Source organism: Morone saxatilis, unplaced genomic scaffold, assembly GCF_004916995.1.
Source record: "Morone saxatilis isolate NCDOM2014 unplaced genomic scaffold, NCSU_SB_2.0 Contig16, whole genome shotgun sequence".
NCBI lineage: Eukaryota > Metazoa > Chordata > Actinopteri > Moronidae > Morone > Morone saxatilis.
In genome coordinates this window covers 10,045,502-10,060,481 of record NW_023339718.1, presented here as the reverse complement: position 1 = coordinate 10,060,481, position 14,980 = coordinate 10,045,502, and the positions used below count along the sequence as shown (strand labels likewise).

Below are 14,980 nucleotides of genomic sequence, written 5' to 3'. Positions count from 1 at the left end.
CACACACCCACACACACACATTCAGTAACAGGCAGTTACATGGCCTAGAAAAATCAAAGACGAGTTATTCCACTCGTGTTATGTGACCTCTAGCCTCAGTATGAATGATTGAACAGAGTCACAGAACCATAGCAGGAACCCTGACTGTCTGACAGATAGAGAAAAACTTGGTGACTTTAGGACCTTTAGTCTGGGAATGAGAAGTTAGAAGAAGGAACCTCTCTCTCTCTCTCTCTGCGACTATGTTCATCGCTTTTTGGTATTGTTTTATCCCTCAGTATGCTGCCCTCGGCCAGTGTGAGTGTAAGTTGTCTTTCGCAGTTTTCTCAGCCAATAACCAATAAACAGGGTGTCAGCTTTTCTGCCTTCATGTGGATTTCTGCAGACTTGCCTCCTCCAGTGTGTTGCTGAGCTGAAAGATCTGTCCTTCTCCTTCCACCTGCCGCACACACAGTTTGCAGCTGATCTCTGTGGTGGCTGAGCTCAGTCTCTCTAGGGTGAAGGTGCAGTGAAGAGTTCTCTGACTGCCACTCCACACCTGGTAGAACGGGATCTCCTAGAAAAAGCACAAATAATATGCATGGTTTCAGGCGGGTAACCTGACGGGTCACAGTATCTTCCAACTGTGGCTATGATTCTGATAAATTATGAACAGCTGTAATACATGGATTCTGTTGCTTGCTTGAGGTGCTTAGCGATTTGTGCACTTTATTTAGTAACTTTCTTTATTTGTGGGAATTCATCAAAGTGAATAACTTAAAATATTTTACTCTGGACCAAAGCTTAATGCATAAAACGATGACATGCACTGAGTCATGCTGCTAGGCTTACCATATTTTATCCTTGTTTGGCTAAATATAAGTAGTACAATAAACTATGATATTTGCTCTGTGTGTGAATATCCTTTGCTGCATTGTGTATGTTGTATAGGATACCTTATACAATGTCTTTAAGTGTACAGTATATGTATGTGTATGTGTATGTTCCTCTCACCTGATACTTGGCGATGAGTTTGCTCTTCCAGTGTGTGTGTGGCACGTCGTGGATTGACAGTCTCAGATTGTGTGTGCTGTCTTTAAAGTTCAGAGTTTTTGGTTCATCCAGAAGCTTCCCTCCCATCTGGGTCTCCATCTGAAGAACCTCCTACACAAAACCCCACAAAAAAAACAATAACTACTTCAGACTTCCTCCTCAAGTTTTGCTTCGATTTAATCCCACTCACTGCACCATTGCATATTTTTCATACAGCATTAGAAATTGTAGAAAGCCTTTATTTTTTTCTTGCATAATTACTGCAGACGATGCCGCCTTGGATGTGGTCTTCAAGTACAAAGCACCATGAAACACTTGAAGCACATGCAAGTTTTCATTAAGCTACCATCACAGATATCTAAGTAGTAGTTCTATTCCCTGGATTTTAACCAAAGCTCGGCTCTGCTAACTGCGCTGAACTGAAGAGAGACATTAAGATGCTCAATAAAAAAACAGATGAATAATGCACCACCAGTCAAAGTACTATTGTTGTGAGATGAGGCAAATGAAGCTTATCCTTAATGTAAGAGAGTACAATTAAATTACTTCTATTGGCTTTGGAAGATGACCTCAATGCATCATGTTATTTGTGAAATACTAAACAGAGAAGTAAACCGAATTCTGATTATTTCAGATTTTGCATCCCATTTTTGTCTCTTCCATTACGCCTTTTCTTTCTGCTAGAATGTCACGACAACAATTACTACTTTTCCTTGTGCACCTCTCCCTTATAGTTTTAAGGATACTGTAACTACCGCCTCACTTAAGCCAGATTCATAAAGTAATGCACTGCACTTAACGTGGGTTTTTGCTTTAATTTAGTGTCTCCTATTTCATATAAGGTTAATGTAAAACTGTAAATACTGTCCATTTGATGTCTTTGTCTTTGCTTTTTACTTTGTTGTGCTGCAGTTAATAATAATACATTGCACACACAGTCTTATGGGGAATTTTGCTCATCCTTTTCAAACTGACTTCTGTATACCAACTAAGCCCACACCGAGAGAGTAATGACTAAGTATGTGTGTCCCTACAGAAACACCAGCATGCAAAATGGTAAAGACACATATTTATAATATCAACGTATTCATGGGCTGTACACACACTGTACACATGCACTTAAATTAACTAATTAACTCTCAAAGACACACAGAAGCTCACGGTTATTTTCTGATGGAAGAATAAGTTATGAGTATGACTTCTGATGCCTCCTACAACCTTTTCAAAATAATCAATTCCTCCTTCCCATCATCTTCCTACGCGGCAGCTCTACAGTAGATATACAGCAGAGACTTCCCCTTTGAAACGCCAACCGATCAATTATACTACAAAAAGTCTCCATCATTAAAAAGTCCACCTCTGAACTTTGTTTTCAAGCTACAATTGCTTGTTTGAAATGGTAAAACTGAGTGTGCGTTGATGTTTGTGTGAGCGTGTGCATGGCTGCGTGCCACGCTGACACTTGACTTATCACTGCATGCATAAATTACCAATGTTAATCTCCCATATCAGATGGTCCCTCCAGTGCTTTGAATTTGTTTAAATTCTAAAGCATCGTTATTTTGACATTGCTTGACCCTGTTTTGTTTACCGCTTCTCAGCTCATTTCCACAAGACTAGAGGTGGAAAAAAAACCCTTCTCTTTATGACTCTAGACAATCACTTCTATTCGAGCAACAATATATTTGATTTCAAATGCAAATTACTGGGGAACAGTTTAAGCATGGGTGGTCCAAGAGAGAACAAAATCCCTCACAGGACTAAAGAACACAACAAAGCACTCAGCCTAAAATATCACACACCTCTTCAGTCACTGTTACTCAAGACATTGGGAAACCAATTGTGCACCCTGTAGATATATACTGTATTTTTGTCCATAGTAAGTATGTGTGTGTGCACATATAAAAAATTCAATGGACATAAAAAACAAACTGAACAACAGAATGCCTTAGTTTCAATACTTCACCTTGAGTGCATCCTGTGTGTCATCCAGACAATAGACTCTAATGTGATAGTCCAAAGTTGTGCAGGAAACGGGTCCAAAAACAGCCAGTTTGAGCCTCTTGGCGGCTGCCTTGCAGACTGACTGGCCCACCAGGCAGTATGTCCCCAGTGTCTCTGTTAAGATGTGACATGCCTCCGAGTCCATCTGCACATAGCAGGGGGTGGTGAAGTTTTCCTCTCCCACTACAACCACATCCTGTAGGAAACATACGCGCACACACAAAGTCAGACACAAAGTCACACACGTTTTCAGATTTTCAGAGTGTGGGATCTGTGATAGGTGTCTGAGAAAGGCCTATTGTTAGTTGTCAAATGCTGTCGTTGAATTTAACATGTGAACCTGTAGTCATCTGAGGAGAGATCTAAGGCTTTATTTAAGACTGACTAACTTCAAAAACAGGTCTTTATTTCCAATTAGTATATACTATCACATATTAGTAAGAAGCCTGCCTGTCTTTTGATTCACACTTCCTAGATGTGTTTCACATTAAAACAAAGGGCTTCCTTCCTTTCACAGAAGGCTTTTATTGAGAAACACCTATGGGTGTTATCAACATTAAAGCAGTAACAAGGAACTTTGGTGTCGACTCTAGAGGCCCCAGTGAGCAAAAACTGTGGTGTTTCATTTATTTCAAGAGGAATCCGACCAAATCCGACCCAGTAGCAGGCATTAAAATGAATAAATAAAAACTGTCAATATTCCCGATTTTGGTCTCGTCATATTAGTATTACATTTAGACAGTTAGAAATTCCATGTAGTAGGTTTAAGAAAACATTAAAAATGAATAATATGATAATAGTATTTCTGTTTATAAAACTATGACAACAAAGTGTTGAGTTTGTTCTTGTACTGATAGAGAAAATGTGGAAATGCAGATTATTCTAAATTTACAAAGTGAGCCACAGTCCAGGTTATTTTGTTTTTCTCCCCCTCGCCTTTATTTGGGAACAGCCTTTATTTGTTCGCACAGACTGCTTTTACTGAGACCTGGATTATTTGAACACCAGCTTTATTTGAGCATTTACGGGCATTAAGCCACATTCTGTCTGTTAACATAACACAACCGGACCTGCGTTTGGAGCCATTTCCACTAATGCAAACAACCCCTGGGCAAGCAGGTTGTGGTTTCTAACTGATGCATTCCTCTGTTGCTACTGTATAAACAGGTCTTTTTCAATGCGATGCCAGTACTGATGTGTGCAGAGCTGTGCTAACTATATAGAAATCATTGTTGAGCAACAGAGCCCAACTGTAAATGTTGAGTTTTAATCACTTTGACTTGTAGATCTCTTCAATAAGACAATAAGCAAGCATGGGACTGCTCTTTGTTAAGTCTGGCAATTCATCTTATAAATACAGGTACTGGATTTTTGGTTCAGCACACTGTTTGTGGTGAGACATTGAATTGAAATTTAAATGCATGTCTGGTCGTACATATGACTTCTGAAAGTAGATCAAGGTGTCCATTAGGAGAATGATAACACTTGTTCAGAGCTGCCATCTGTGAAGTGTGTCCAATCCCACTGTGATTATCTGCTGGCTGTTCCTCATGTTATTTCTACAGGTCTCTGTCACAGCCTGAGTTATGGCAAATCCATATGGGTTGAGTGAGGATGCACAGGCTCATGGTGTTCTTTTCATATAAGAATTGAATCTTCAATTAGTTGTGCACGTTCCCATGTTTGCGCGTGTGTGACTGTGAGTAATCGCGCGTGCGTGTCTGTGGATGCAGGCACGGATCTGCTATTCACGCACACGTGTGATACAAATATTGAGTTTTGAATCACAGTTCACGTGGAGTTGTGTTCCTGCAGATGAGCAAGCCAAATCAATACAAAGAGGTAGGAAAGCAATATGGTATGAATCTGTTATTACTGGTAATCACAACCGTGGCTGCTCCCCCCTGATGTGAGGGGAATTCAATTACCTTCCTCTCCCCGTTTTGGGGAAAACTTTCTGATGGGAAATGGATGTTCTACTGCAGTAAGAGAAAAACAAATCGACTTCCTGATGAAATTCCACTTTTCATTTTTCTCTTCTTTACCCACTCTGCACCCAACCCCTTCTGTCTCTCTCTCTCTCTCTCTCTCTGCTCACACACACCACACACACACAAAGACACACACAGAATCTTATGCATGGCTAATTGTGCAGAGACATTGTGTTGAGCTGTGATAAGCAACAGAAGAGACAGCATACGGGGGCCTTGTAGACACAGTGATGCTGCAAGACAGCCTTATCACCCACACCCACACACAAGGATACACACACACACCCATACAGAAACAGACGTACACGCATACATACGCAGTCGCACACGCACAAAAGCAGATTGCTGAGGTAGAGACTTCACGCTGAGAGACACGGGAGGAGGGAGAGAAAGAAGGGTAGAAAAAAAGGAGGGATAGAAACATAAGATGAGAGAAGAGGAGGACGGCAGGAGCATAACAAATTGCTTCTGATAGGAGTCTTCAACCCCCTGCTTGTCTCCTAGCCCGTAGGCACTTTATGTTTACCGAATTTTCTCCCCTTTTCTTTCTTTTCCTCTCCCTCCCTCATTGCATTTGTGTATGCAAGGAGCGGGCTATTCTTCTGGATGAAAACGATAATGTATGTGTGCATGCATGCTTTGTGAGTCATACTGTGTCATGACAGTGTGTTAACGATTTGGCAGCGACTGTGTGCAGGTGCTTGCCTTCCTTATGTTTGGATTATTTATCTGCTGTGTGTGTACATGTTTGTACATCTAGATGTATCTCTAAATTTATGTTCATCGCTATTTGCTGGCAACAAAGTCACAGCTTTTCTCTCTGGAGGTTAAAACAGTGGATTTAGAAAATTGGCAGCTCACTTAAAACAGGACACAAAAGGTACAGCGTTGAACACTCACCTCCCACTCTCCCATGGCCAGTTGGTTCTTCAGCTGTATGAGCCAGTCTTCCTGGACGTTGTCAGCACAGTGGTGGATGGTGAGGATTACTGGTCTGGTCAGCAGGGCTCCTGGAGGTCCACAACTCACCACTGGGCTTAGCACCGTCTGGATGTCCTCCACTGGGGGTCTGGAAAAGACAGATAACACAGAGGTGAAATTATTCTTTAGAAAAGAGCAACAGGAGGGCTGCACTGTTGGGTACCTGTTGGTGCGAGCATCAGTTGCAGGAAGCTGTATTGATTTCACTTGTGTTATCTGTGTTATTTTGTCATAATGTTCCCATATGGAAAAACTCAGCTCGCATAATAAGGAGACAGGTGGACAGTTAGGTCCGAGGAAGACAGACTAGCTGAGAGTAGATGAGAAAATCAGGGAACAAAACAGATCAGAGCAAAGCAGCACAAATTCAATCAGAGGATGATTAGTGGAGTCGGCAGGGCTTCATCAGTTGGGTCTCAGCTGGAGTCAGTAGCTCACAGCTCATGGGCAGAAAATAAATGACTGCTAGTCACAGGTTCCCCCGCTTTTACAGTAAATTCTAGGATTGGAACCTCAAGCACTTGCTAACTAATGTATGTTACAGTACAGCAACATAATAATACAGGCTCTTCTACTGTAAGGAAATGTAAGATGATACATATCAAACAATATCAATATGGCCTTCTTTCATTATTAAACTGAAAGCTAAAATGGCATTCTTAAACAATAGTTAAACATGAAAATACTTATGAAAATGTTTGCTGTGCAATCCATTATCCCGTCATTTTCTCCCCTCATGGTGCTGAAGATATTTACTGACTGAGAAAGAGCCCATATGGATAGAGGAGATGGATCTAAATTTTAAAAGTGATTTTCTTTTTCAGCCCACCTTTTGTCAGGGGGGCACTAATCCTTAGCAGTATGATCGATTCAGCTGCTGGAGCTCATTATTGACTCATGAGGGGTTCACATGGGCAGGAGAAGATAACAGATTAAAAAAAAAGAGTAGGACAGCACCCTTTGACTTACCTAATGCAGAGGTCACCCCTTAATGAATTACAGTGTTATTGTATTTGATATTAATCAAAGTATCTTTTATCATACAAATACAGAAAATAGATGCTTTAATTTGTGTATGTGGGAAAACTGACACCTGAGGGTTAGCTCTTATAATGAGCTAAACCATATGATTCTGGCTTGCCCAGTGTTGCTGAGGGAAGTCAATGTAGCTATGTGATTTTTGCTAGCCAGCTATTGACTAAGATGAAGACAGAGGGGAGAGAAGAGGTTTGGCTCTTAGAAATACTGTAGCACCCTGCAGGGGGCCTAATTCTTATTGACTGTCATTGATCGGGGAAAGGCTAGAATGGATGCATGGGAGAGAATACTATAAACTGTAACAAGTGTCCTAAAGCTATGGTTTTAAATGAGTTGGTTCACCCAAATTATTAAAGAACAGATTTCCTCACTTGCTCCTTGTGCTATCTAGCTATTTTATTTTATTTGCCCAGTTTTTGAGATTGCATTTTTCCGTCACCCCTCAATACAATGACATAATGAATAGAATATAGTTTGTAGTGCTCACAGCATTAACTACATATATGTTTAAAGGCAAGGTGTCCTTCAAAAAACAGTGTCCTTGTTACAGTGCATAATGCACAAACCTTGCTGCAAACTGTTTATTGAACTACTTTCCAAAGAAATAACAGGTCAGAGCAGGTTGAGTTTTGCTGTGCTGTAGGTATGTTGTGATGCCAGGTTACTTTCAAATAGAGCACTGATAATGTCTCACATTTGCATCAAGGACATTTTCTACACAACAGCTGGAATAAATAAATTTCTCTCTTGTCTCTCATGTCCCACAGAGAGCTTTACCTCACTCATTCACAGGGTTTGGGAGTAAAGGATTATAGTACATGTAACAGGATTACAGTAATCCCAAAAATAACCACTAATCTGTTAGTTACTGTGGAAACAGTGATCTCTTTGCATATGCTGTCAAAAGCCTGGTGTTTGTTTTTTGGATCTATAACATGGCATTAAGACAAAAAAAATGTGTTGGTCACACTGCAGTCAACATTAGTTTCACACATCTTAAAATAATGGCCGATATGAGCTCTACATTTGGGTAACAGCCCTGTGGCCAAAATTTGGAAAACATCAATTAACTATGTAAATTCTGTGGATTACTGTACAGATTACAATGTTAAGTAGGTAATAATGAATGTGTAAAATATTTATTATCAACTCCTCAACTTCAACTACTTAGGATTTTTTTTTCTGTGAGGTATTAACTGACCTCTGCTGAATGAATCACTCAGAAGGTGTGCATAGATATACTATAAATAATAATGACTCATCCCTTGCTGTGTATCCTAAGCCAATGTCATACTGTGAAAGCCTCCCCACGCAACCATACAAACAGGTCTGAGGAAGCCGCTGCCCAGGTGAAAGACGGAGAAGCACAGGCAAAGAAAAACAAAGAAAGAAAAAGAACACAGGGAGATGCAGAGATGAGGAGAAAAATGGGGACAACAGGGAACAACACACAGAGAAAAAAGCCAGAAAGTACTGAAGGAAAGAGACAGAAAAAACTTACCTCAAGCTGTCCTTCCTGTGCACAGTCACATACATCTCGTACACCCTACCCTGAGGAACAGCACCCGCTGGAACCAACAAACTCACGCCTGCAGGAGGGAGGACAGGGGGAGCCAGAATAGATGGAGGCAGAAATAATGAGATTCATCAGTGGCTTATTAATTTCACCATGTACAACTGAATTATTAAGTGTGCAACCCATTATCACTTTATCATTATGATTAATTATTGAATAATCATTTTTAAAGGCAACCCATGTAAAACTTTCTCTTAAATATATCATCAAGTGAATTGTGCAGCAATGTTTTATAGCTTTTGAGAGCTGCTTCCTATCAGCAGGTTACATTATTCATTATTTTTTTTCTGCCCACTGCTTTTAAATCCTAACATAAGTCTACTGAAAGTTTTTTGCTTTTAAAACTAGGTAGCTGGAGGACATCCCAAGGCTGTCTCTTGTAGTATGTTGACTGCGCAGCAGTATCTAGATACACTTTCTTTATGTGGTTTTCAGTACAGGAAATGTATTTGATCTTGTTCAAATCTATAATACTTTTTAGTCAGTATTAACTTTGATGACATTCTTTCTATTTATAGCAGTTCATGTAATGTAATGTATTATAAATTGTTAATGTTTATGTCAAAAAAAGGTTCATCATCACAGCATTTTTTTAAAATCACATCAAAAGCCTTTTGTGATCAAGCCAATATGGAGGAGCTATATACTGTAGCTAACCCTAACCCTAAAGCATGAAAGCAATCACACCACCTATCTGAACACTGCATTAGTAACAGTAACCAGATTTATGATTAGCTGTTAAGCGTGTGTAAGAACATTTACCAGAGTTTGGTACAATGAGGTGTCCTCCCTGGTTGTTGAAGGATCCGTGAGCAGTACAGGAAGGGTCCCGTGTTCGGGCCAAGCTCTGGTTGCGAAGGTTCATGGTGTCGCTGTTATCCAACAGAGACTGAGTTACCTAGGGATGAAAAAACAACATTCAGAATGATAATAATAAGAAAGTTAGAATTATAGGTCATCACATAACACATGCTGTACCAGACAGTACTGGGTGTGAAGCTGTTCAGCAGAGACTGGATCAACTGAAAGTCTGAATTGAAGTATTTGGTAAATGAATCATCACAAATCTATGTCTACTTTGGCTGAGCAATGCAGTTATCGATGCATTAACCTTTAAAATCAAATTTCTTTTTGCATTTATGCTATTGCATATAAGATACAAGTTATGAAAAAGTTTTTTTTGAGAGGTTAGTGAAGATGAGCTCTATAATTTCCTTACCATTGTAGTCAACGGTTTTTACTGTTATGTAAGTGTGGTGAGTTACATTGCTATTAGTCCTATTGTGTACTGTACCATTATGCATAAGCTGCATGCATGCTCTATGTAGGCTGAAAGAAGTGAGCATATGGATATGCAGAAAATCAATGTGCTGTGATTTCAAGAACGAACTTCCTCTAAAAGAGCTGATGTCAAGTACTGTAAAATGTATTCTAATGAAATCCAATCAAGTTCACAGACGTTTCACTGTGCAATGCCAATCTCTGGTTGTATGGATCATTGTAGTTTTATTCTTGTCTGGCTGATTAGGGTGAACTTTTAATGTTCCTTTTTCCACAGGAATTTGACTGCACTCATCAACATGGTTATTGTTTTCCTTATGTTTTCCTGGTAACCATTAACTAAAATGCTACAGGGAAACTCCACATCTGCCTGGGAGCGCTGCCATAGGGCTGAGCTGGCAGTCTGTGAGAAGAGGGCGTTTTTACAGTAGACCTATGAAACCACCTTAGGGTATGTGGTAAAATATGACCTGCTTTGCATTTCCTTGTCGAAATGTCCACTGTGAGATGCAAAATAAGGACTTAACATTCAGCAGTTTACTCCTGCATCACGCAAAGCTGACAAAAACTGGCTTCAATGTGTTAAAAACAGACAGCACACTGGAAACACAAACAGAAAAGATCCTCAAATTAGCGAGGCAAGGTCAGTCATTAGACACAGTGGAGGTTCAAAAGGCCACACTTAAAAAAACACCCATAATAACAGATCAAATCATCAAAAAAAGATCTGTAGAGCTCAAAGATAGCGAGTTCAGCTCTCGTAGTGCCTCAGGACAGGTGCCGTGATGAAACCGGGTGGTTTCATCTGTATTTGTGACAACTGACTCTGGTATGCATGCCATGTAGTTGACAGAGCAGAGGGAGGAAACTGGAGCACTGAGCTGCATGTATACTAATGGTGTTTGTTTTTGTATTTATGTGACTGGGAACACATAGCTGTGGTGTTTCAGGGCTACTCACTATGCTTCTGCAGCGTAACTTTACTTCAGGAGGAAATATTTCAAAATCCTACTGTGCTCATACAGAATATTTTACAGCATAAGCCGAAACATAAAAGTGAATCAAAGATACATTAGACATTAGAGCGAGTGGTGCATTCATTTATGTTACCTTAGGAGACAGTTTGGATGTGAAGTCTCCACCGAGGTCATCCTGTGGTGTGACCAGACCGGAAGAGTTGTAGACTTTGATCTTCAGGTTGGGAAGAGGGTCCAGGAGAGGAGAGTTGGTCATTGGGATTTTATCTGAAACATCGTGGAGGGCATAGACCGGGCCACGATACATGGCAGCTGCATTTGTCAAGTCAGGAGGAGCTGTCAGTAGATCAGCTAGAGGGATAAAATGAAACAGACAAAGAGAAGGAGCAGATGAAGGGAAGACAAAATAAAAGGGAAAATACATCATGAATAGCACTGGTGAAGACGGAGAGGGCAAACGAACCGTAATGCAAGATACTTTATATCCTCAACAGTATAATCGGCAACACATGGCTGCGGTATGGGACAAATGTTGGGAACTTGTAGATCAGTGAGCAGGAGTAAGGGGAGTAAGACGAGAGCAGGCAAGGCTGCTGATAAGGTATCAGTGTCTGGTATGATACATTGCAGTACACAGGGGCATGACCTGGATCAAGGACTGGTCATGACTGCTGTACAGAGCGAGCGAGCGAGAGAGAGAGGAATTCTTAGACCTTGAATACGTTTAATAGATCATACTTAAACCTGTATTTATCAAAACAAATTCAGTCATTTAAAAGCTGACCTTACTTTATACTGTATAATAACAGAACAGCAAAGCTTTGAGGTGTCCTTTAAGCTGTTCTCTGACTCTGACTTCACCCACACAATCAGAGGAGCTATCACCCACATCACTGTTTTTAAAATGCTTACTATGTCACAATTCAAAACGGACTGAAAGAACCTGCAGCGCACATTTACCACAAAACATCACAATGTTAACTGACAATGACAATTGTTAGGGCTGATCTATTGGGGCTTCAGTTAAGAGAAACTGCTGTATGTTCTGTGTTCTAAAAACAGTCATTTTAACCTCATCATCCGATATATCATGGTGTATATCACAATGTAAATGTGTAGTTTATTTTAATCTGACAAGCAAGACGGATGTACATGCACGATATTCAAGCAAACCTTAAAATCAATAGGTAAACTATTCTCAGCCTAGTCAAAATTTACATTCTCATTATATTATTAAAATCTTGCTAGATTATGTAATTTTTGCCAAACAGCAGCCACTGTGGCTACATGTGACAATTACAGGACCATGGCACATTGAGATTCTCTCGAGTCAGCTGCTTAAAAGACATCATCATGTTTATCTGTGACATGCAAAAATGTAGTGTAACAGGAGCACAAGCATTCAAAGGACTTGAAGTCAGTGAATTCACTCAGTCATGCCAGTTGCACTGCGTCTATCTACACTGTTCTTTCTCAGGTTGTCACAGTTGATACTAATGCTGGGATCTCTACACTTTTCATGTATTGCAGGAAACACTCAAGCACCCCACTTGCACACACATACATACAAGGACTGTCGAATATAAACATGCATAAAACACATCTGCATGTAAAAGACAGCATGCAAACACGTGTCTTGCATACCAAGACGTACAATATACTGTACACACTCATACCCGCACAAACCACGAACACACATGCCAAATGCCGCATATGGAAATTGCATGATGCCAGTGGGGATGGATAGGTAAGTCTATCTGAGATTTCTTTCTGTGCTAACTGCAGAAAAGGTTAGTGTAAGCCTGGGGGCAACTGCAGGAACATGATGATTGTTAATATGTACAGTATGCTAATTCACGTGCGTTTAGTATTCAAGTACAGTATGTTGATTTTAGTTATAAAATGCAACTACATCCTTCTACATACATTCATTAAAACTCCTAACCTTGCTGAATTAAATACAGTATTATTATTATTATTATAAATTGATCTTTTGCAGGAAATTTACAATTTTTTGTAATCAGGAAAACCTTTGCAATGAAATTATTAGTAACACTTGACTTGACAGTGTGTTCTATCTGCCAGAATGCTAGCTACAATTCCTTCTAGGTAGTTGGAAAGATGCTGCAGCCAAGTGCAACTCATTGTAAAAACAATACAGTAATTTCCTACATGGAGATTTACTTTACCAAAATTAATCAAGGGAATGTGCTCCAAGCAACCCCACAAGACGACAAGCAGAGTCACTCTTGAAGGTTATTTTGTTCTTGCTACAACCCTCTTCAGTTTAACAGAACTTAATCTGAGGGCGGACCAATGTGTACTGTACCTCTACATAAAAACTCTCTCGCATCAGAAAATCCAACAAATATCCAAGATTAAATCTGGACTGGGATCACAGGAAGACCAGTTACCTACTGAGAACAATTCCAGATTTATTCTGGCTCTATATTTTTGGGCGTAGAGCCTGACATCCTTTCATTCCCTTCCTAAGCCCATCCATTCTAATTTCAGAATCCCTCATTATCGCCCCGCCCTCCACCACCAACACACCCAAACACACAGACACACACACACACATCTGTCACCTATCACTCTTCCTCTCTCTATCACCAGGCTGTTTACCCTTAAAGCCAGCGGGTATTCCTGCCAAATCATCCCTACTGAAATTTAATTAACAACTAACCAAAGCCACAGAGAGAGAGAGCGTGCAAGAGTGAGAGAGAGAGAGGGCACAAGAGACAGCGTGCAAGAGAGAGAGAGAGAGAGCGGGAGAGAGAGGGCAGGGGGTGCTGGGGAGAGAGAAAGTCAGAGAGAGAGGGACATAATTCTTCATTAATAGTAATCGGAGATGGTCCCTCAGCGCAGAGTGACAAGCATCCTAATGCTTTGCTGATAAAATGTCACCCAATCTCTGCTCATGCAAAGGCATTCACCCTTGTACACACACAGACACGCACATGCATGCACATACACAATTATTTTAGCTTGCTGTTTACCAATTTGCATCTTTTCTGACCTCACTTTCCTGTTTTTACTATAAACCATGATCTGAATTTTGATCGTCCACCCACAACTGACCACACATATAGCCAGCTATATGCCAGTATCCTGTTAAAGGTATTTCAAGGTGTACAGAATTGTAGTTTGCAGGTTTCATTCTATTAGAGAAACATAAATCCTGTTGTAAATGTAACCCCTTTCTAAAATGCCATTTCTTGTTGTCCAAATGGAGACTATCAAGTACTATTAAGTATGTTGAGTACCAGCATGAGCACTGGTTTTGTCATCAACTATTTTAAGCCATCTAATTTACAATATTTAATCCAAATCTGTGGGAGTGTATGAGTGTATGTTGGTTTGCGTATGTGCCTACTGCCTACATGGATGCATTTGTGATGTGTTTGACAAACAAAGATTCCCAAAGGAAAAGTCATGGTATCTCAAAGTTCATGGTATCTGAGGACTGATACATGATTCATCCACATCACCTGTCCAACCTTGGCATTTCCACTAAGCTATCGAATGCATGCACACGGGTGTACAAGTGTGTGTGGCCGAGTGCTTCTTGTTGTCTTATCCATTTCCCAAAGACAGACAGACAGACAGAAGAGAGTGAAAGATGGCTCCACTTTAACAGGAAGACAAACAGCGAGGGAGCGCCGGTTGGGGTAGGAGTCATTGTGACGGGACAGCCGGAGACGCGCCGAGAGAAAGACAGAGATGCGGAGACAGAGATGAAGAGAAGAGGAGGATGCTAATAAACAGGAAAAGCGATTGACTTGAATGTGCTGATGGGAAGTGAGAGAAAGAAAGAGTGAGACAGAGAAGAAGAATGACAGAGAGAGACTCCTTGATGGAAGAGAGTGGTCTCTGGTGGAGACAGAGATGAATCCAGACGGGTACAGATTGACAGGTGGAGGCTGAGTAACTAACATCAAACCCTCAAAGGAGACAGAGCATGTACAGTTATATCCAAAGAGGTGTGGTCACATTTCTTATTCTGTAACCACCCATTAATCTATATATCTGTCCATCTACCTATTTGTTGTTGTTATTATTATTATTATTATTATTATTTTATTTTAATTTTATTTTAT

The 14,980-nt window shown here is 40.3% G+C and overlaps 1 protein-coding gene across 2 annotated transcripts in view; it reads right to left on the bottom strand.

The window, feature by feature from the left end:
* Positions 1 to 14,980, bottom strand: part of si:ch73-72b7.1 (netrin receptor UNC5C) — a 184,830-nt gene that overhangs the window by 11,667 nt on the left and 158,183 nt on the right. For both annotated transcript variants that reach the window (XM_035658423.1, XM_035658422.1), the window contains 7 exons: positions 11,014 to 11,231; positions 9,385 to 9,520; positions 8,548 to 8,635; positions 5,928 to 6,096; positions 2,999 to 3,232; positions 994 to 1,143; positions 392 to 556 (listed from right to left, as the gene is read on the bottom strand). In XM_035658423.1, coding sequence (XP_035514316.1) covers positions 392 to 556; positions 994 to 1,143; positions 2,999 to 3,232; positions 5,928 to 6,096; positions 8,548 to 8,635; positions 9,385 to 9,520; positions 11,014 to 11,231 — 1,160 coding nt within the window. The remainder of the gene's footprint in view (positions 1 to 391; positions 557 to 993; positions 1,144 to 2,998; positions 3,233 to 5,927; positions 6,097 to 8,547; positions 8,636 to 9,384; positions 9,521 to 11,013; positions 11,232 to 14,980) is intronic.